The sequence below is a fragment of the Sander vitreus genome, chromosome 6 (genome assembly GCF_031162955.1).
Source record: "Sander vitreus isolate 19-12246 chromosome 6, sanVit1, whole genome shotgun sequence".
Taxonomy (NCBI): Eukaryota; Metazoa; Chordata; class Actinopteri; order Perciformes; family Percidae; genus Sander; species Sander vitreus.
In genome coordinates this window covers 19,732,170-19,756,394 of record NC_135860.1, presented here as the reverse complement: position 1 = coordinate 19,756,394, position 24,225 = coordinate 19,732,170, and the positions used below count along the sequence as shown (strand labels likewise).

Genomic DNA, 24,225 nt, shown 5'->3' with positions numbered 1-24,225 from the left:
GTAAAGTGCGGTGGTTCACTAACAGTTTAAATGGATGACCTAATCACTGCCATGTGAGTCTGTCTGAAGACAGAGAAGACCACTTAACAAGCTACTCCGACAGCAAGTCAGATCTGAAAGCAACACTGATGACGTGTCTTTTAAATACACATCAATCTAAACCGCTAATCTTACTGAGCAATTTTGTCAAAATGAGTTGTGAATGCATTTTGTTTCATGACAGTTACCATCCTTTAAACATTACATCAACTCAATCTTTTCTTGAATATCTCATGTTAACACAATGAACATACTACTGTAGATCTTTGTACTTTGAACAATACTGAATCTTATAACAACACACAGCTGGTACTTTATTACTGACAATAATTAGTCAGAATCAAATGTTTTAAAATGTTAAAAGCAGACAGAAAGCCAACCCAAATCCATAATGTGATTATGTGCATTTCTACAGGAAAGTGATATATTCCTTGCATGCTGTCAATAAGTGGACCGACCACTTTACTGAAAATCTTTTACACATTTCCTATTCCTACAATGTAAAGACTCGCAATCATTAGCTGATCAATGCATTTCTGCTTATTCCCTCATACAATGTGTGTGTGTGTGTATGTGTGTGTGTGTGTGTGTGTGTGTGTGTGTGCGTTTGCGTGCGTGCGCTAAAATACCTTTAACAGCCTCGTCCACTACTTCCACCACTCGATCAATCTGTTGGACCTGAAAAACAGAAAGACACATATGGGAAAAGGTTATTGATGTTGACACACAGTCTAACAAAACCTGATATTGACAACACCCAAACACACATACTGATCCACATTTAAACAAGGCGGGCATGTAAATATACACAAAGACAATATGCAGTATGCACACCGACAAATAAGTACAAACCGATACAATCACACCAACTTTTCTCCAGCCAGGATTAAGTGATACAGATTTCTCTGAAGATAGAACTAAAAGGAAGAAACAGAGAGGTAGAGAGGGTGGCAGACAAATGGTAAGAATAAGCCAATAGTACATCCTTAGATTATGAGAGAATGACTGAAACTGAATCATGTTTCATTTAGGCAAAATAGTTATTCTCCTTATTGCCTCCAATGGATTAAAACAACCAATGCATGAAGAAGAAAGAAATGAATAGAAAGATACTATTAAGTGGTATTCTACTGAGAACAGCACTGATGTTACAAATCTAACATATTTCTACTAATAATCTGGAGAGGAGATGGAGGAGAGTAAGAGAGAGGGGAAGGAAGAGAGGGATAAAGACTAGGGGAAAGGAAAAATAATATTATCTGCCAATATTTCTCCTTTGATTCCTACCAGCATCCCGTCCACCTCTAATTCCCTCACTTTCCCTCTTCATAATGGTCTATGCACTAGCCCTTGGCACCTGCTTTCAATGCCTCCATTATCCAGAGCAACCCTTCTTTCAGACACTCGCACATATGCACACTGTGCCTTGTAGGCAGCAGTTATATGCATGTTACATACTGAGATCAAACCTATTTTCTTCTAATGGCCAGGCAATCTGGGTTCATTCAGAGCATAAGAGGGTGTGCCTACTCACAGCAAGGGTTGGGTATTGTTCACATATTAGTCATTTAGATTAATTCAAATCTCACTTTTCAATTATGGTTCTCATCGAATCCTGCTTTAAACACATAGAATATAGTTGGGATAAGAAAAAAAAGTATGCTTTGAGAAAAGCACTTATCTATTCAGTCAATCGTGGCTTCCATAAAAAGTAATTTGTCAAAAATTACAATAAATGACTGCCTCCTCCAATAATAATTCTTTTAAATCTCTTTGGTAATAATTTAAAACAAAAGAAAATATAAATAAACAATATTTTGCCATTGGAAGTGGAATGTTTGCCTAAAGGTGCACTTAGGTCCTGTATGTATAGAGCAGACAGAACTCTACTTTACACCAAGCATACATACAGTATCTCACAAAAGTGAGTACACCCCTAACATTTTAGTAAATATTTCATTATATCTTTTAATGGGACAACACTGAAGAAATTACACAGCTTGTATAACCATGTAAATGTGCTGTCCCCTCAAAATAACTCAACACACAGCCATTAATGTCTAAACCGCTGGCAACAAAAGTGAGTACACCCCTATGTTAAATTCCCAGAGGCAGGCAGATTTGTATTTTTAAAGGCCAGTTATTTCCTGATGATGATGATATCCTGATAAAGTTCCCTTGGCCTTTGGAATTAAAATAGCGCCACATCATCACATACCCAGAGATTGGCATGGGGTACTTTCCATAAAATCATCTCTTAATGCAAATCAAACCAGCTAATAGGCTAACCGACATAAAACCATGCCAATACTTTACATTGTAGCAAAGTGTAATTTTTTTAGTGTTGTCCCATTAAAAGATATAATGAAATATTTACTAAAATGTGAGGGGTGTACTCATTTTTGTGAGATACTGTATATACACATTAACAAAGGCTATCTCTAGACTAAGACAGAGAGCACCTGTAGTAAAAAATATTTCAACAGCTGGGCTGTCCTGGGTGATCTAACCCTATGGGACATGTCTGACTAAGGGATTAAGGACTAGAGAGAAAATAATATAACACTATATGCAGTGGGAAATGCAGACAATTTGTGAGTTATTGGGGTAAAGCGTTAAAAAGAACTAAAAGCTAGGCACTAATGTAGCCCACACCCAAGGCACACATACATGCTTTTCATCTTTCGTGTGTGTGTGTGTGTGTGTGTGTGTGTGTGTGTGTGTGTGTGTTGTTGATGTGATGTGTGATGTGTTGTGTGATGTGTTGTGTGATGTGTTTCAGATACAGGATGTGACATGTCCAGTTCAGAGACGGGAAACATTGTGGTTTTGGGTGACTGACTATATACCTTACACACAATACACTGTTATTCATTTCACAGCAACTCCATACAGGAAATAAACAGAAATACACATAAAAGCTGACACAAAGGTCAATTAAATGGAATGAATTCAACAGGAAGCACTTTATTTTTTAACTACACCCCTTATCTAGCCGTTAGTGCAATTACTATATACAAATTTATGACTGGTTATTTGCATCTAATTTGCATAAACCACCAACTGTCACCATCATTGTGTGCTTGATTCTAACTACCAAGGATACACAAGGGGAGTGTGTGCATACTTATATACACCCGTCTGTGTTTGCTACCATGTGTGCCTGTTCATGCATGCGTCCATCAGAGAGAGTGTGTGTGTGTGTGTGTGTATATATATATATATGTGTGTGTGTGTGTGTGTGTGTGTGTGTGTGTGTGTGTGTGTGTGTGTGTGTGTGTGTGTAGGCATAATCCAATCTACTCATGACAACGAAAGGACTGACAGTGGTAAACTTCACAGATGTTTCTGCCTCGCCCTGAAGGCTATAACATATTCAAGCCTGTTTATCTGAATGTAATTATATTATACATACATGCCACTTGATTTGAATGTAATTACGTTACATGGCAGCATGTTTTCTTATATGGAATTCATTATTTATAGTAAAGGATATTTAACGTAACATTTGAGACACCTCCCACCCATTATTTTTGAGACAGTGGCAGTAATCAACATTGGATATTGGACCGTTTGATTTATCACCATTTTCAACGAGGCAGTTTGTTTATTAACCAAGCAAATAAATTCAGCATTATGTGAAATAAAGATCAAGGTTTTCTGTGGTGATTTAGAAAGCAAAGCTTGGTTCTCTGTGAGCATGGAGCGAACAAGTGAATAGGTGCATATAGTGTATGACCAACTGAATTTTTATGTGCAGTATAGACATGTTTGCATTACACATTGCTCAACTACAATACATATTCTAACAACTGGTGTCTAAAAAATGTTGTTTACACAATTGCTTTCAAGATCCAACTGACAAAAACTTTACATTCACCTATAACAAAACTTTTAAACTCAGTTTAAATGTGTAAGTATTAGACTCAAGAGGATTTTGCAGGATCCTGGAAAGTGGCAGCAGATCAAAAAACACGCTCTCAAATTACAAACATCATCAATGATTTCATGAGGAATACTTATTTATCTGTTAAATAGTGATACCATTGACACATCTTTTTAGTTTCCTCCTGTGATTACTGAAGTGAAACCGTATTCAATAACTGTTTCATATCACAGTTTGCCTAACAATCTATTCATACCTGCACCACAGGGTTATGCGTGGAAATATAACAGCCTAGAGACAGCAATCCAAAGGAACCAGAAGCTAAAATCACTTGTTTTGTTACAGTAGACAGTATAGACACTACAGGGTAAAAAGGCCCTTATTAAATTTCTTTAAAAGGATGTGTTCTTCCCTCCTGTTGTTGAATCTCCATATGTCTATAACTCCCCTTATGTTAATTGCAATTTAACTAGAGGGGCAGATGTCAAAGAAAGAGAAATAGAAAAGCCAGTTTATGTGGAGGGCCCAAAGCCATGAGGTCTTCAGCATTTATGGACTGTTCGTTTTTTATTTGAGGGGCTACCGGAGGACTATGGATATCTTTAGTCAAAATAGACTTGACCCTCCCTTTGCCAGCGATACATTTTTCTATGACCCTCCAAAATGATAAAGAAAAAAGGCATGACCATCCCCAACAATTTATTGATGCCTTTTGTACTGGTTTGCGCTTGGCAAAGATGGACAGATAGCCATTGTTTTTATACAATCATGACATACATGTCTTAACCTCTGCTTTCTCATCTTATACACCACACTCCACTATTATGGTGGCCATTTCAGTAGATTTACTCACTAACATTGTTGTGGAAACACAATAGGCATGGAAACTAAATGCACACTTCCTGCATTACTGCATTACTTCAAATACTAAGTTACTCCTCTGGTAAACTAGTATTCACATGAAATAAAACAATAAAACATTGAGACCATTCAACAAAGCACACTGGGTAATAACCCACATTGACAGCTGGCCCGCCCAATCAGAAATTCAAAGGTAAGTGTGTTGGTGTGCAAAGCGCTGCAACAATCACAACAACCATGGATTGCTGTTGTGGCCAACAAATGGACATTTTATACATTGTTCATCTGCCATTTCATTATTAAATTCACTTCTGAGAATTTTTTATACGAGAAATCAACTATGTAGAGCTCAAATATGGGCCGTTTTACGAAAATTGATGGCTAACTGCAAATTTGGTCCGACTGTTTCGGACTTCAGAAGCTCCACAGTCTGACGTGACAGCCGGCGGGTGACAGCCGGCGGGTGACAGCCGGGGTCGCTGGCTTGTTGCCCGGCCTGTCCACCTTCACAGACCCCGCTGTGAGCTGGCTGGAGCTCTCTAGATAGGATTGGAGATGAGAAGTTTAACTGACACGTAACCGCGATCAGTGCTCACACGCTCCACTATCGCAACAACTGCAATGTTTAATTTTAAATGAATGTAGTCTACAGGCGGTCTGGCACACGTGGATGCTCAGCATTTTCCGTGGGTGCTCCAGCTCGAGGCAACGTGAAACCTTTCAGCTAGTCAGCTTCATTATATTCCATCTTCATGTCAGTGACGATACTTTGGCAACAGGTGGCGCAGTTAGCTATTAGGGTTGCATTCTCAAAGAAAGCAACTCCCAACGTGTGTTGCTGTCATGTTGCGATTTTTGTTGGGTCAGACCCATCTGCTAGCGATGGGGGGCCCCCGAGACTGAGATCTACATGGAAAAGTATGCACCAAACAAGCCACTTTGAAATTGTGCTGTTTTTCATGAATACAGAAGTTGTGTGACACCCCCACCCCCTAGTCTAAAAACATTTGGGAGACCCTCCCCTCAACAAAGAATAAAAAGACATGACCCTCCCCTATTTTCCTCCAGTGGTTTATTCCATAAATACAGAACGGTCCCTTATCAATAATAAATTGTGGCAGCATATTGTATAATAAAAATAAGTAACCCTTGAAGACATTCTAGTTATTTAATTTCAGTCTTCCTTAGCTGTCTTTAAAACATTGTTCACATAAAGCACTCAGGTAAAGGATTTGCTACAGAGACACAGTTAATGTTGGTGTCTAAACTCTGATCAATCAACAAGAATGATGATCAACAGGTCGTATCAGTTGTGTCTGACTTTTTTGTTTTCCATCATTTTGTTGGACAGGGTTGTACAAATTCCATCATAATCTATTATTACCCGTCATTTTAATTTTAATTTTTTAATGACAGGATATTTCATTTTCATTCATTAATTTTCTCATAATTAAAATATACAGAACAAATGTATAGATCATGCATATATATGGGAATGAAGAGAAAAGATACCGACCATGGGGGAACTCTTTATGTCAACACAACATGAAGCACAGGAATGAGTTTTATACGCAGTGACAGCGGAGGCCAATAAAAGTACTGTGGCCTATTTTTACGTTTGTAGAGCAGATCTCCGTGGCGCACATGCACAACTATTGCGCTGCTCTCATGCCTGGTGTGGCCAGTTTTATTGATTATAGTGGAAGCTTAGTGTTGCAGCAGCTGCTCCGCAAACAGTCTGCATACGTTAGGTATTCAATGTAGCCTCTACACACACCACACACACACACACACACACAGGACAGCAGAGGAGAGACAGGTTAAGTGAGGATAACGTTGTCGGTACCGGTTACAACAAGTCACAGTAGATCGCCCTCAGTGTTCTTATCTGTCAAAATGACAGACAGCTTTCAGATTTTTCCGTCATTGTTAAAAATATTCGAAATATATAAAATATATATTAACGCGACCTGTGGGTCATATGCAGATCCTTAAACGGGTGTCCATGCAGTCACTGTTATGTTGTTGTTCCTCCTATTTCCTTCCTTTCTTTCTCCCCCCCCCTTATCTCTCATACTTTTCTACCTTCTTCCATGAGCCATGTGGATGACAGGTCAAACTGCCTGTGTGTGTGTGTGTGTGTGTGTGTGTGTGTGTGTGTGTGTGTGTGTGTGTCTGTCCTTCTCAAATGTTGTCTATTAGACACGAATAAAGGGGATACACGCAGCCATACAGTATATGCTGTATGAACACATCCCTACATTACTCAGATTACCCCTTTCATATAAGTAAGTGAAAGCACACACACACACACACACACACACACACACACACACACACACACACACACATACCCCAATGATGCTGAGTCCTTTGAGGTAGTCCATCCGTGGCTGAGCCTGGGGGACACAACCTGCTACTACCACCTTCTTCTGCTGTTCCAGGGCTTTTCTGTACAAACAAATGCAAAAAAAAAGAGAAGATGAGATTACATTTTTAGGTAATATGGCATTTTTGCACCAACAGTTTGCACAATCCAAGCCAATTGGTTTTCATTTACGCTGACTGGATTTGATATTAGGCTGAAACATCACTCTGGAGTGTACTGTTTAGTGTCACAAAGCCAGTTGGTTGCACATTGGGTAGCAGCAATGGTGTGTGTGACAAAGGGACACCATGTTACCTGCCTGTGAATGTCCCTACTACAGAGAGAACTTTTTTGTTTTTCTTGGTGGTATGTAAGCTATTCCCTGCTGAAATGTCCATGAGAAGAATGTCCTCAAGGTTATTCCCATGGTGCAGGGGTATGGAAGGAATTTTTCTAAATTTTGGGTTAAGATGAAAACCATTAATTCTGTTACTGTGTACAATTGAGATAGCTTATGTGCTGATCCACTGTTGAATTTATATAAATCAGTCCCTCCAGAAAAACGCGAGTATGTGATCGCATAATTTAATGCATAATCAGCCAAAGTCCGCATATTTATGCGACTACGCCGCACTTTCGCCGCATAAATTTCCACGCAAAATATGTGGGGCTTGCATGATTTCATAATCCCCGCATTTTCATTGCAAAAAAGTCAAATATATCTTAGCAGAAAGTTCAAAAATGTTGCGTTTACTTCGCACAAGAGCAGCCATTTTCCCCTGTTGCCATGGGAACGTGAACATCATCGAAAAGCTGCAAACCCCGCGATGAAGCCATGGTGAAACCGCAGTTTTTGAAAGTTCCCGCAATTTCATTGCATAAATATCCCGCATATTCCATCGCATTTTTTAAAGAAAACGTCCCGTATAATCAAGGATTTTTGCCCGCAACAATCACAAAAAAACTAAAAAATTTCTGGAAGGACTGATAAATAGTTGTTTTTCACATCACAATGTCCCAATGTCATCACCCATCAGCCCAAAATCCTACATTCCTAAAATTCTACTTTGTATTGTTTCGCTGTGTTGTAATCTTGAAAAGTCAAGAAGAACTTTAACAGATGGGCTACTATGATTGACAACCTATTTTTTTAAATGGTCATAGGATAGCAAGTAAGAAGTCATCTTTAACAAATTGTGGGAGACAGGATGTAAGGGCGAAACCAAATATCTGCAATTCCAACTACAATGAACCAAAAATATACCATACTAATGGGGTACAACAATGCCCCTTTAATTACTTTTTTTGCATTGTTTCCTGTCAAATTTTAAATATAATAAACAAAGAGAGTTCAGCAAGTGACGGAGGAGCTGGTTGGTGTATAAACATGATAACAGCAGTACAAGTCAATAGAAAGGTGATCTCAGCCACTATATGGTTGAGCATAGAGGCCCAAGTTAGCACAGCACGCTCTCCTGGCTCTATAATCTCCTTGGAGCTGGACAAAATGTAAAATCTACAGTATATTAATTTAATTAGTACAATGTGTTTTGCAAAAAGATCTGCTATACTATAATTAAATTAAACTATAAGTATAGTAATTAATACATATTGTTCAATCATAGTGCAATATGTGCATGTAGAAGGGCGAGAGTGAAAGAAAACATGTCAAAACAAGTATCGTGGTAAAACAGTACAGCCTTTGTCTGATAAAACAATCAATAAAACATCACAGAAGACAGCAGATGAAATTAATAAAAAAAAATAGGTCACCATTACTTCTGATGAAAAAAAAAAACATAACGAAGCCAAAACCAGAGATGTGTAACACCATGCTGAGTGTCAATTGTTTACAACATTCATGAACAGTTCGGCACGGTGTGAAGTGTTCATTTGGCAAGAGAGTAAGCACTGATAAGGTATTTTACAATGACTTATTATTTGAAATGAAAAGTAGCACTAAGAATCCCATTTTCTAGATGATTTTAATTAAAAGGGCTGGACAGATAGTAAAATAGTGAAGCGAACCACAATGAGAGAGTGTGTGTGTTTGACCGTGCGCCTGTGGATCTCTGGATGTGAGTCTTTATGTCACCTCCAGTTAGTGGCAGTGAGATTTGAGACACTCGGTCTGTCTGACAAAAGCTTTTGGAAGAGCTGCCCAGACTCCGCCATGAATCTTTAATAATGAAGCCTCCTGACAGCTGGAGCAAGAGAGAAAGGGAAGGATGGAAGAAGGAGGGGGGGGGGGGGCATGTAAGTGAGGGAGGAATAGTGGGAGGAGGACAGAGGAGGAGCAATGAAACTGGATGCAAACTGTCAGTTGTGTTTTAATTCAGACTGTTTGTATTCTTCAGCAAAACAAAGAGATAGTGATGGAGGCAGAGGGGGTGTGTGAGAGGACAGAGAGAGAGAAAAGTGAAGGTAACTCAATTCGAAGTCAGCTAACATTGTCATGTGAATGTGGAAGGGAGGGATAGATGAAAGTTGGTGAGAGATGGGTGGAGGAATGAAGGGAAGAGAGATGAAGTGGTTTTTATTTTTTTTTTAACAATTATTTTGATTATTCAGAGGTGTTTGTATTTTTCAGGGTTATTTTAGTGACTTTATATTTATTTCTCGATATAACTATTTTACTGGCATACAAGTGTTGAGCAGTTAACAACAAATCACTTAAGATGCCAAAAAAGATGAAACATGAAGAAAGAAGAAAGCCTGTTGGATATGACGCCTCACCACAGACAAAACAGCACAATCAGAGAAACAGGACTTCTACTGATCATCAGAAATGCACATTTTTAATGTCCATGTAAATTCACTGGTTTTATCCACTGACCTTTCAACTTTATTATAGAAGGTAACGAATAATATACATGCCACTGTCTTTTCTGGTGTGTAAACATAACCTTGAAAACAGACAGAGGCATCGAAGGATGTGAAAGTAGAATATGATGATACCAGTAAATAATCAAAGGTGGATGGATGTAAACTTTCAAGACTGGGTGAAGTGAGACAGAGGAAGACAAAAAAGGGATATTGTCTGCTTAGAGTAGCTTATTCTCCCCCCGCTGTTCCTCATGAAGGACTCACACTGGCAGCACTGCATACACAAGACACTCACAGCACGGGAGCGTCTGCATAATTCACACCGCCTCTCGCCAAAATGCGCCAAACGTTCCTTTAATGCGCTACTCGCTCCCCATCTACAGACTCAGAGCCATAGCTGACACAGCGAGTAAGCAGACAGAGCCTGAGACGTCGCCTCAGCGCCCCAGGGGAAACAGGCCAATCACGTCGCACACAGTTCATGGATGGGATAAGATGGAATGGGGATTAGTTGCTGTGGGGATACTTTTGCGCCCAATCGAGCGCTCGCTGCCAGTGACCCGGACCAGAGCAGATGCCCCCTGAGATCAGAGGACGAGGTGTGTGTGTGTGTGTGTGTGTGTGTGTGTGTGTGTGTGTGTGTGTGTGTGTGTGTGTGCGTGCACACGTGTTATCTTGGCTTCCTTGGCATCTCGCCCTAAATCTCTACGGCCCCGTCAACTCTGTTACTGCTCTCCACAGCCTCAAGACCACACACACGCACCCACACGGGCCCAACACCCACATGCTCTGAACATGCTGTACATATATACAAACAAATGGTCACGGAGGCAATGACAAAAGCATACAGTACAATACAGTCCATGCATACATGTATGACCTCTGTGGTAAGTATGTATGGTATGGAGGAAGTGCTGTACATACTGGTTTTTAACAGCTGAGTGGACACAGTGAATCAGTCAAATTAGACTAGACTAAATGTCCAACTGCATTGATCAGGTTGACTTGGAGAAGCCCCTTGCTGTAAATATGACATTGAAGTAACTCTAGGCATTAAGATGTACCACATTGCATGACCTATTTAAGGGCCTCTTCAACTTTCTCACAACAAAACTTGAAGTGAAAGAGAGGCCCTTCCTTCAAGGATTATGTCAGTCTGGTATGGCGCCATTCACAACTACAACTGCAAATGCAGTGACATCATTACATAAATGAGCCACAATGCTGATGTTCTCACAACTGCCATAAATGTTTCACATCCGGGGAAAAAGCTATGTCAACGTTATAACATATCACCAGCTTTATCCTCCTCTTAAACTTTTGTCATTTATTATTTTAATATAGTATAGGTGGTGTGTTATATAAACAAATTAATTTACTTTTGTTATCCACTAGTCCTGATGAATTGTGTCACTGTGTTCATAGTGACTGGTGTTTCCAGTAACGGTAACTGCATTATTCTGAACACAGGGCCGTTACTTTATGTTCCATTTTTGTAGTCACCATTAATGATGACCACTAACAGAATAGAAACACCTAATCTCTAAAACCTATTGTCTTTCTTTGAAGTTGTCTAGAAACCAGGGCAGAGATTTAAGGCACACAGACCTGGAACCTGATCTAAATTAACACAAGATTTTGTCAGGTGGAGAAACATCCAATACAGCCTAGCGACTGTGAACTGTGTAAGTGTGTGTCCTCTCAATGACTCTCCCTGCTGCTAAACACCCTCAGTCCTATACAGATAACTACATAGGGGGGGAGCTTACACACAGAGCTAGCCATATGCTCCTTAACAAACATGTTGTTTAAAGGATGAGGTCATACTGGTAAAAGTAATGAGAAAAAGGTTGTGTAACTGATATCTAAATAGTGTTTAGCTCTGTGTGCTGCTGAACGCAATGACCTTTTTCAGTGATTCTAACCTACGTTAGGAAAAAGTGTAACACGTGTGACACATTAACTGTAATTATGAGCCCGAGCCTGATTTAAACCCGACAATTTTTTAATACGTGGGCCGTTATAACTGACGTTCTCAAATACAATTCCGAGTTGTTTTAACTACAGAAATCTGTTTAGAATTATCTTCATGAATAATGCAACAAGGACGAAGCATGTAAACTGCGCTATTCAGAATGGAATGGATCGCAAATGGATCCGAATGAAGAAACGTTAAAAAAATAAATAATTCAACCCTAGCTCCCTCAGCCAAATAGTGCTACGGGAGAAGCTAGAGAGGCATAGTTTGCTCCCCACCGAATAAGACTAATAAAGTAATGATTAAAAAAACACAAATGCTTGATCAACGGCCCGGCCCGGCCCGACCCAGCCCGGCCCGATCATAGCGGCGTAAAATATTGGCCCGGCCGGTTCGGGCTCGGGCAGAGAATCTAAACTCTACAACTTTCCCTACATTTTGTGTCTTTTTCCTTTCTCATATTTCCCCTGCCCTTGCTCCTCAGTCTCCTTTCCTCCCTCATCCTCTCATCTGCACTCCGACAGTTTTCTGGCTGAGTTGATAACAAGCCAGCCAATCAGCACACTCCTGACCTCTCAGCATTAGCATAAGCAGCAAGGGGCAAGGTTAAGTACCCATCAAGCCTCAGTAATTAAGATATGAGCTGGTGTGCCTGTGAGTGAGTGTGATTGAGAGAGAGAGAGAGAGAGAGAGAGAGAGAGAGAGAGAGAGAGAGAGAGAGAGAGACCAAATGTATTTAATCTTTCACTTCACACAAACTTCTCCTACTTATACATGGTCACTGTCCCAATTTTAATTCCACAATGGCTATTACAATCTATTACAATACCGTACTTTTACTTACTTTTGATCCAAATATAACCTTTTTACTCCAAATAAACATATAATATGTCAATTTTTCCATATTTATTTTCTTGTTTTTTTCTAACAGGATATATATCTCCATCACTGATTGACAGCCCAGACTGAGTGGGTGTGGAGAGAACACACTGTGTTACTCTGATGGAGAAAGCAGCTTCTCCTCTGCGAATAAATGTACTGGCAAAGTTTACTGAAACAACTGTCAAGACACCATCAGTATAAATAAAACAGCAGCTAACTCTGGGCCAGTGGGGACGACTGCAAACAAACTAAATGAAAGCTGTTAATGTACTACACCAATGGCCTCTAGGAGATGTAGCTGAGAGAAAGGGAGGAGAGGGACAAATGCATGAGTGATTGACAGGAAACTGTCAAAACAATATCTCTATAAACACGTAAAAAAGAGAGAGGGAAGAAAATGAAGAAGGTGTGTGTATAACAGGACAAAAGCTGATGGTCAGATGAGATAAAGGACAGGAAAACATGACAGATGAAGCAGAGGGAGAGTCAGTAAAGATGTCTCATTAATCCCAGTGTATGTTAGCAGCCAGTTTAAACAGTAACCTTCTAATGCGCCACAAGTGTACAATGAGTTCAGATGTCCAGCAACATACAGCTACAGAGTAAAGACAAACACTGTGTTCTGTGTTGTATGTTAATGTAATGTAATGAGTATGCTACTTTAATATCCCTACTTCTTAAATGTTATTGTTTTATAGGATGATGACAAATCTGAATGCCACTGCTAGCTTTCCTGATTCAGCCACGGAACAATAAACAGAGGATACATTTACTAACTCGGGCGGTGTAATTGGAATATAATGTGATTAGAGTAACAAATGCTCTTAGTGCAAAACCTATTGACAAAAACATCCACATGGTTAAAATGCAGCGACCTTTTATGTGCTCGGAATATATTGTTTTTTGTTTAGTTTTTTCTCTATATGGGAAAGTGCAAATTAATATTTTGAAAACATCATTGTAAATGTGCCGGGGATAGCTTAAAAGCTCATTTGTACCTGTGTCAAAAAAGGTTTGTATAAGAAAAGAAAAAAAGAAAATATGTACAGCATGCACCTTTTTTTTTTAAACGCAATACAGAGGGGGATTGGAATATGTCAGGAGAGAAACAGGAAACAAGGGAGTGAGAACTGGCGATGAGTAAAAGCAAGGAAAAAAACAAACTGTCAAAGAGCACATCTTCATCACCAAGTGGAGAGAGGGAGAGGAATGACAACAGGACTTAAAAGGAAATGAAGAGGGAGGACGAGAGCTCGGAGGCTGTGAAGGAGGATTGTGATTGAGGAATAAGAGAGGGGTTTGAGAGGTAAAGCTGCAGAATCCTCTGGGATCTGTCTCTCACTCACACACACACATCGAAAGACACAGAATGGGACAAAAACAGAAATTAAAAAGAGAAAAACAGCTGAAAGCAGAAGAAACTAAAGCAAGGTAAGAAACAGAGAAGGCAAGAGATGGGATGTCTAATGTAATCAATAAAAGATAATTACATGAAAGCTCCATAAAAGTCAGTTGTGGTAAGTGATGTTTAGGACAATACAGATTTGAACAGCCTAAGCACCTAAGACTAAGTTGCACACGTTTTCAATCTACATTTTTAAAGACTTAGCAGCAGAAAGACAGAGATTGATCTTTGACCCCAACCATAGCCATGACCAAAACCGCTTGGTAACCAGTGTTGGTAGTAACAGAAGTACAGTAATGCATTGCTTTTTGCTGTAATGCAGTAAATATAACGCAATACTAATAAACATATTACAATTTTAGTTACTTGCGTAACAGCGCATTTCAACCCGACATTAAGTGGGGTTTGATTTTTTTAGATTTTTTTTGGGGGCATTTTAGGCCTTTATTGACAGGACAGCTGAAGAAATGAAAGGGGAGAGAAAGGGGGGAATGACATGCAGCAGAGTCGAACCCCAGCCCGCTGCGTCGAGGAGTAAACCTTTATATATGGGCACCCGCTCTACCAACTGAACTAGCCGGGCGCACAGATTTTTTAAGAATTATCAGCGGTGCAAAGCAACTATACCGTACAATTGTGAGGTGCTTTTGAGTATTTCCATTTTCTCCTACTTGATACTACTCTACTACAAGACGTATTGAGTCATATTGCAGGCTACGTTTTACTTCACTAATTATTTTATAACGTTACTTTGCAGATTCAGATTAATAATACAAAATATTATGAATAAATTATTATTTAAAATGGATAAAGATGAGACTGTTGATCCCGTGGTGAAATTCACAAGGTGACTGGCAAGTCACACTTCTAGAGTAAAGAATTACAATCAGAGATTATAATATACTGTAATTAATTACTCTCAAACAACAGTAAATAGTAATCTATAATGTATTACATTTACATTACGTTTTTAGTTTTCCACAATTATTACCATCATGGCAGCTGTGTTTTACAGGATATAGGCTATAGGCTGTATATCTGTTGACCAATCAATACACCTATAACATGGCTAGTTTATGGCTAGCTCACATGGCCTTCGGGTCTATCAGAGATAGGATGCAGGCCAATTGCCGACATGGGCCTAGTAAAGGCAAGTCCGAGAAAATGCAAGGCTTTCAGATTACGGCCTTTTAAAAACTGCCTCACACACCTGCCCAGTGCTGTGAAATGGATGACATCTGTCTTGTAAAAACGAGTTGAATGTGTGATAAATATTGCATTACTGTAAATGAGCTGTATTTGCTGCTTCAATGGTTCATGATAAAGAAAATGCTGATTCAAAAAGCAGGAACAATGGCAAAGGCCCAAACAAACATTCAGACAGACATGTGTGCAAGGAATTGCATTAAGATGAGCACTTGAATGAACCACAAAGAGGGAAACCCCAAAGCTGAATCCTGGGAAGAGTCCAATGGGTTCCTTCTTGAATGCAAAGTCCTATTTTCTATAGGAGACGCTGTTATGGGTCAATGATGGAAGTAACCCCTCAGCCTGAGGCTGTTGTGGAGACCCACCTTCTGGGTTAAGATTTTAAGATGGGGAAAAAACAAACAACCACACACACAAACATCAAGTTGTTACCAGAGGGTTAATGTCTTTAAAAGGAACCAGGAGTGGTTTTCCAGAATAGAATCATGAGCTTATTAGAACAAATGACAGTAGGATGTTGTTATGTACAGATTAAAGCACCCATATTACTTTTACTTTTTTGGGGATCTGGGGTGTTATTTTGTGTCTCTGGTGCTTCCACACGCATACAAACTTAGAAAAAAAAAAAAAAAACATCCATGCTGTTTTGAGTGAGATACGGATTTCTGAATGTATCCTGCCTTCAGTCTCCAGAGGCCTGTACTACGAAGCAAGATTTGGCGTTAACGAGGTAACTTCAGGTTCAACCCAGGGTTTTCTGTACCACGAAGGTGGATCACTTGTTACCAGGTTCAATCGCCGTGGTAACTTATGCTGAATGCCTAACCTGGTCGGGAGCAGGTTAAGTTGGAGATTAGAGATCAACTGGTGTAAAAGCACCGCCTACTGACCAATCAACACTCGATTGATAACGACGTCACCGCAACCGGCAGATAGCCTATATGTAATTCCCTCTATCTATATATTTCAAAATACTCATCAGGGAATGTTAACGGGGTTGTCGGTCTCTAAATGTTTTAACTTTTATGAGCGCATCCCTCTCTCCCCCTCTCCGCCTTTCTCCCTCTCTCTCTCCGCGCACCGAGCTCCGCCTGATCTTACCGTCCTAATTTACACCATCTTGGGCCGTGTGTTGCCAATGCGCACATCGGTTTGAAATATGTTTTTATATATTTTATTTGCTCTCACATCGCTTCCCCTGCCAGGGTTGCAACTGAAATAAAAGGCTAAAGCAACGACAGTTTATGGAAAGCACAAGTGTAATTATGGCATCTAGTGCCTGACTGATGGGGAAGTGATATTGATAAGCGCTGTGATTTACGCATTTACAGCGTCAGCTATTTTTTGCCAGCTTTCCTTCCTGTTTTAGGAAGCAGCAACTGTATTGCGTTTTGCCTGTAAAACCGTGTCTGTGTTCTTCATATTTATGTAGAAATATAATTTGCTCTTCTTATATACAATATGCAGCTCTGGTAGATGTTTGCGATTGGTCGTGCTGTGCAAACACCGCCTCTTTTATGTGAGTGTGCGCCGCTGGATTGGGAAACCCTGGGTTGATTGAGCTAGTTGTTAACCCCCGTCGTGACACAGCTTATGCGGGACCGTGGTTGTTAGGGTTAGTGAAGCCGGGTAACTGATAGAAATCCAGGGCATGTTGATCTTGATTCGTAGTACAGGCCTCGGGTGAGCTGGTCAAACCACTAAGCTAACCACTTTAGCTAATACCACATCAGCTAGCCGTTTCTCCAACTCAGGTCAGTACAAGGCAGGATTAGCCGGGAGACTTCAACTTTGGAATACTTGCAGACAAGGGACATGTAAGTAGTTCAATACAATTTCTTTGATACAATTTTGTTGTACTGTGCAGTACAACAAAAATATGGTGTTTTTTGAAAATTAAACCATCTAAACCTATTCTGGTACAACCTCAAAATACAATTATGAACCTGAAAATGAGCATAATATGGGCACTTTAAGGTTTGTGAAAATGAAACAAACATGCTCAGTGTTTCAATGGGGATTAGTCTTGTAAGTTAACTGTGATAGATCATAGAGGGTTTGTGCTACAAACAAACCGGATATATGAGTTTTATCCTCTATTTAATGTAAACGGGTAATAACACACACACACAGAGCTAGTGTTTGGAACAGTTTGCGGTTGTGTGTTGGCGTGGCAGTTTTAGTCTTACACTAAACAGGTCAGGTCACAGGGCACACATAGGTATTTATCATTCAGACCCACAGCCACTCCCCATGAGGCCTTTCGCCTCTGTGTGAATCTGAAAAGAGTGTGTGTGTGTGTGTGTGTGTGTGTGTGTGTGTGTGTGTGTGTGTGTGTGTGTGTGTGTGTGTGTGTGTGTGTGCATACATGCATCTTTCTGCCGGTGTAGTTACAAGATGTGTGTGTATGTGTGCATATACACTGTATATGTATAGATTTGTGTGTGCATCTGTACAATTATTTTAAACCAGAAGTGGAGACAGAGGTGAAAGGACATTCTTGGTTGAATGCATTCACACAAAATGAGTCCAAGCATAAACAATCATGACTGGTTTCAAGGTCATAAATTATTACAAGCAAGGGTTTAGAAAAATGGAACGGCACATGCTCAGTGACCTGGAATGCATCAACAATCTTTGCAGATCAACATTTTGAGATATATATATATATATATATATTAAACAAGTAGTAATTGCAAAGCAGTATCCAATCTTAACCCATAAAATTGTTAATCTGTTCCAATAACTCCCCGAAAATATGTTCTGGTAATCTCTGATGACTGTCAATTACTTTATTTTGAGAAGGAAAAAAAATAGCTAAGTTTGCAAGTTATAGTAAAATCTGTACATTGTCGTTTCCTCTGGTGTGACAATTGCATACAAAACCCCACAGATCCATGCTGTGCTTAAGCTGTGGCGCAGCATAGCATGGTAACATTAATTTCCAGTGGGCGCTCACAGCAGGGGACATCAGTACTGGCCTGTGACACCAACGCTTAAGCAGCACCAAACCATGATACCCTAAACACTTAACAGAGCTGTGTTTTCATGGTTAATTCACTAGCCTGATGTGTGTAGTCAGTGCAGTGAGGGCAAAGCATTGCTAAAAGATTTACTATTTCCATCTACAAGCAGTGTTGTAGGAATTAAGATATTATACATCCAATGTTTCTGTTCTTATTTTCATCTAACAGTTTGCAATCACTGTTTTTGATTCATTCTCCTTTGCTTTCACAGCTGTAATAATGACCTGTTTTCAGTAAGTGTTAAAAAAAAGACAAAATAAATAAAGTTATAGATATATAGAGATATTTCCATTTGAATGTTGAAATTAAAATAATTGATGTCTTGCACATTTCACTGTATTCCCTAAAAGTGTGTCTGTGTTTTGTTTCTTTGTACCATGCTGCATGCATGTGTATTGCATTTATGTATTTTACACGAGTTGTTTATGCTATGTGAGCATGCATGTGAAAGCAGATATGTGAGTGCATGTAGAGTATGTGCGTTAGAGGAGTCTCATTATAGAGCTAAAAAGTCTATCTATTCAGCCTATTAATTTCCCTGGCTGATGTCTTCTACCCTACACAGTCTGAAGTGGCTCCACAGTGGCTCATCAGTCCATCTAAAAGGCCTCCTTATTTAACTACAGTGCCTTATTTATTCTAAATAACAGTCCTTTAAAAGCCAAGCATGCAGCGAGAACAAAGCCAACTGTCTGATTAAATTGCTATGCAGGGCACCCTTACTTGGTAAAAAATTAATTTATGGAATGTTTAAAAAAGGATTTTTTTCCCCCCTCCACACACTTTTATCATCTGAGTCGACACCAATTAAAAGAAAGGTTCAAGGCAAAGTTCATTACAATTAGAAAGGAGAAGAGAGGGGGGGCGAATTGTTGAAAGAAAAAAGGCTTTACAGCATGAGTTGATTTTCAAAATATATTTGCTTGTCAGAGGGATGGTGAATGTTGTTGTCGTTGGGGATGAATAGAGCTGCCTCAGCCTCTTTTGTTTGATCACATTCATCACATCTCTCTCCTTTTTTCACACTTTCAATCAGTAAAGATCATGTTCAATACAGATCCAGGTTCTGTGGCCTACAACACACATACAATGTTGTATTACATCTGAGTACTTGTCACATCAATGACACATTTTTTTGTTACATCAAAATGGACCTGAGTTTTTATTTGAAGACTGACCATTTACTGTAGGTTCTGTCATTTAGGTCCAGATTAAAATGTACTAATCACAGGGGAAATCAGATTTCATGGCTGAAATCCATGTTGAAATGTTTTTTAACACCATGTGCACTACATCCAAAGATCAATTAATGCTATTTACACCTGCAGAACCATCATAGTAAGTCAACTGTGTACGTCTCTCAATTTAGCATTTTATAGTACAAAAATGTTTTATTTTTGACTTTTTCCATGTTGTTTAGCCAAATACAACAATCGAAGAAGCTCTTCTTCACCATCATGTTTTCCAGTGTGCATGCGTGGAACGCATGAGCTGGGTATGCACACTCCTGATTGTTTAATGTATAGAAGTGTGCGCTGCCTGCATGCAAGTCTGCAGCTGTTTGTGTCGGTCCTGAAGTATGATCAACACTTACTACTGTTGGTCCAACTGCAAAAAACTAAAACTAAATTAAGAATGGACTAAATTAAAGAAAGAAGTTTGTTAAACAGGGACAATATCATCACTATTTGAGGTAAAAAAAAACTTTATACATTTTAATCTTTTTTCAAACCATTTATTAAAACTTTTATAGTTTGATTTAGTGTTTAAGCTTTATTGTATTATTCTCCTATTTTTATTCGTTGTGTAAGGAAGACTGGCAAAGCAAGCTTTTCATTACACGCTGCAAGTTGTCTCTGTACTGTGCATATGACAATAAATCTCTTGAATCTTGAAAATGTTGAAAGCTACGACATTTAAGATATGAGACAAGTACAACTTCTTATTATAATATTCAGTATAGTGTACATCTACAAAAAATCCTTGCTAAGCTATAATAATAAATGCAAAAAAAAATTGTCATTAAGTTGCACATCGTTATTGTTGGGGCTGCAATGGTAAAGCCCTCAAAGACGCGAAAGTCAAATTCAATAACATTTGTAATCAGGAAGCTCTAAAGCTTCAGAGTGACTTCAAATAAACATTAAGCACAACACTATATACAGTGCAAGTAAACTGTACTACATACAGTTTACAACACATGTGCCTAGATAGCACAGAGAGAATGCATTGTGATACAAACTCACAGCCAGATGTACATACACGCACAGCAATTTAATCACAAGTCACTGCTAAACCACTGTGATATCCGGGCAGCCAGGGAATGCACAGTAGCCTATATGCCACATGTGGCCTGATTGCCCACAGCATGATTCCTCCCTCCTTGCATATCCAGCTGTCTGTTTGTTTACTGCACCTCAGAGGTTAAGGACTGCCTCGGGTATATTAAGGCACCGACCCACTAACCCCATGCCTTACAGAGGTTGGCATCTTGCTGCGTACGTTTTTGTGCATCCATCATTCTTTGCTCATATATGTACCTATAGCCAAGTTGTATGCCTTGGGCTTGTGTCACTCCAAATACTGTTTTGTGAAATTGCTTCTTGGCTAGTTTGCACCACCTCGTCCACCTGCCGTTTCACACTAGAACCCGCCATAGTCCACGCCATTGCCCTCTCCTTCGCAGCCGAATTTACGCATTTGCATGATTGCCATGCAGCGCATTGAGACAACGAATGGAACGTAGAAACTCATCTGCATGCCAATATTCACTCACATGCACTTATAATCACATATAATCCCACTAGGGTATGTAGGCCCACAGTATTCATTCAGTCATATGTGTAAAATATCAGAAATTAAAGCGAAAACTATCCCACTTTATGTCTGACTACAAAATGTGTGTCCCGACACGGGAGTCCAGTGTGTGCAATGTACCTTAAAATAATATCATGAATGTAATTTATGTGACTCATTTGAACAAAACACTAACGTTTCTTTTATAGGTTGGTGTAGAGTGCACGATGAGATGGCAGGTGGTGTGTTGACTTTTGAACTGAAAGACGCAGACGTGAAAGATGTAGTGTTAAGTAAAATTAGAAACAAGCCCTCCTATGTGAAGTGTAAATTGCTTTGATGACATCACCAAGGCACAGCCACGGAGATACTGCAGATACATTTAAACACACAAAAATAAGCACACACACATTAACATGCAAATACATATACAAACTCAATGTATGTATTGTTTTACATTTGGTCTCTGCTGTACCTCATCCACAATTTCTCTTTTTTTTTTTTTTTTTTACCTCCTTCATTCTCAGACCATTCCTTTTAGTTTCTCTCTCTTTCTCCTGCTTTTTTCCTCTCCTTCTCAAAGTTGACCAACCCTTCATGCTGTCATCTGTTTTCTGCTCCTATCCTTTCTCTTCCACTGTGTGCATTGCTTCTAAAATTCACCCTCGAGGTTTAAACATAAGGCATGCAAAGGTCAAGACATCTTACTGTCATCTTGCATGACTTAATGTATATCAAGCACGTCTCTATACTTTAACACAGAATCTGGATATGACATCCATTGAGAGAGACTTTGAAAGAGTGTTTGTATTTTCATCAGTGTGTATGCATTACTCAGTCCCTCCAGGATTTCACAAGGTCGCGATCGCTCCAATTCACACAAATTCAACCAATCGCTGTGACTTTGGTGCGACTCGCAATTTTCACCAATCACCGCAACTTTTCCGCAAATTTTACCAATACCGAGTTTCCCGCGACTTCAACCAATCCCAGCAGTCCCACGCGCCAGACTTTACGTCAGTATAATGTGACTCCGAGTGCCACTGATCAAGCGGGAGTGAGAGAGAGCTTGTTTGCGATATGAAGACGAGACTCTAACATCTCACATTTACCAACAAAACGTACAGCGAAAGACAAAACTTCTCAGACCGCCCTGCCAACCTGTATACATTTTAACGTCAATGTACACTGTAATGTTTTTTCCACTCTAAAGTCAGCGGCTGCGGTTTCAATCCTGTCGGCTGTCTGCAGTGGGCGGGGATCGGGGCTGCTGCTCATACAGTTCCCCCCGGTACTGACGCACACACAATCACACACGGTGGATGCAGGAAAAACCGGAGATGAGACAGCACAATGACCTAAATTGAGGACAGCTACTCTCGTTATTGTAAGTGCAATGATAAGTTAAAATCCAATAAGTACTTTATCGAACCGAATGTGTGTCCCAGGCCAGGTTAGGAAATTAACAACGTAAAGATCAACAAGCCACTGACAGATATGTTCATATTTGATTCATTCAATAAATGATTTTTTGTCTTAAATCCACCAGCCATTTTCATATTATACCAACATTTACAGCATCCTGAGCCTTTTTGGTTACTAGGAAAACTCAGCCCAGAGTAGTTTTATTCTCCCCTAAACAAGTTTCCTTTTTATTTTTAAAGAACTATACAAAAAAATATCGCAACTTTTTTTGCAACTTTCACTGTCTCCCGCAACTTCATTGCAACAAACATACAAAAGACAACGCGACTTTTATCGCAATGTTTTACAAAAGCTCCCACGAAATCAGGCATTTTGGGCCGCAACAATCTAGAAAGGGAGGGAATCCAGAGGAATCTGGAGGGACTGATTACTGCAAAGTTTCTCAAATAATTCTTCTGTCACTTGTCACACTGAAGGTGCATGGAGAATGAACACACTCATTCAAAGAGAGAGAACGTCATCTTTTATAACTTGCAGCTAGTATAAGTATAAAGTATCTCTTCATCCCAGTAATTTCCAGGTCAGTGCTTGTTTAGCCAACATCAGCTGAAAAAGCATCCATAGCTCAATAGGGAAAATGTCAAAAGCTTACAGGTGCTCCTCCGGGGAACACACACACACACCTCTTTCCTGGCGTTGCCCTTTTCTCTCTTACAGTTGAGCATTATTAATAAATGATTAGGCAGCTTGTTGAAACAGACGTTGAAAGCTTTCAACTCTGTGCGGGTCAACCTGCGTGTGCATGAGTACATGGTGAATACGCATTCACGTAATTTGCGTGTATGCCCAAGTTTATTGTGTCCACAGCGTATTTGTCTGTTGGTGAATAGATCCAGGCGGATCATGTTTCAGATCAACAGGGTTTGGTTCAGTGCCCAATCCCTCTGTGTGTAACTAAAGATACTCGATAGGAACACGGCAGCTGGTATGCTGGCTGTTAGGCACACACACACCACCTGAGTGGGTCAGTCTCTCTCACCCTCTCTCTCTCACACACACACACACACACAATATCAGTACATTACAACCTTAAAAGTAAAAAAGTGACTGAAACTGGTCCAAACACAAGACAAATATGACCATGCCCAAACTGGAAAAACTGAGCGAAAAACTGATATTACTGATCTTGTCTATCATGTCACTGAGGCAGTTTTACTGAAATCGAGAAAATTAGAGATGGAACAGCAGGTGGTGTGTGTGTGTGTGTGTGTGTGTGTGTGTGTGTGTGTGTGTGTGTGTGTGTGTGTGTGTGTACAGGTGAACAGAGGGTCAATGTAGTACTCTCCATATGCCATCTGTCAGATCAACTATATCTTGCACTGGCATTTCTATACATTCAGTAACAAAAATTATTTTATGGCTGCCATTTACAATTATTTTTGTATTAACAATTAATCTTTTGATTTACTTTTAAGTCTATGACAAACTCAAAGGGGACGTATTTAAATGTCTTGTTATGTCCAC

At 39.6% G+C, this 24,225-nt stretch overlaps 1 protein-coding gene across 1 annotated transcript in view; it reads right to left on the bottom strand.

Moving 5' to 3' along the window:
• The window catches only part of cdkal1 (CDK5 regulatory subunit associated protein 1-like 1), a 281,333-nt gene that overhangs the window by 185,420 nt on the left and 71,688 nt on the right, over positions 1-24,225 (bottom strand). Inside the window, exons 5-6 of the mRNA XM_078253409.1 lie at positions 7,141-7,237; positions 669-717 (exon numbers count right to left, since the gene is read on the bottom strand). Of these exons, the coding sequence (XP_078109535.1) occupies positions 669-717; positions 7,141-7,237 (146 nt within the window). The remainder of the gene's footprint in view (positions 1-668; positions 718-7,140; positions 7,238-24,225) is intronic.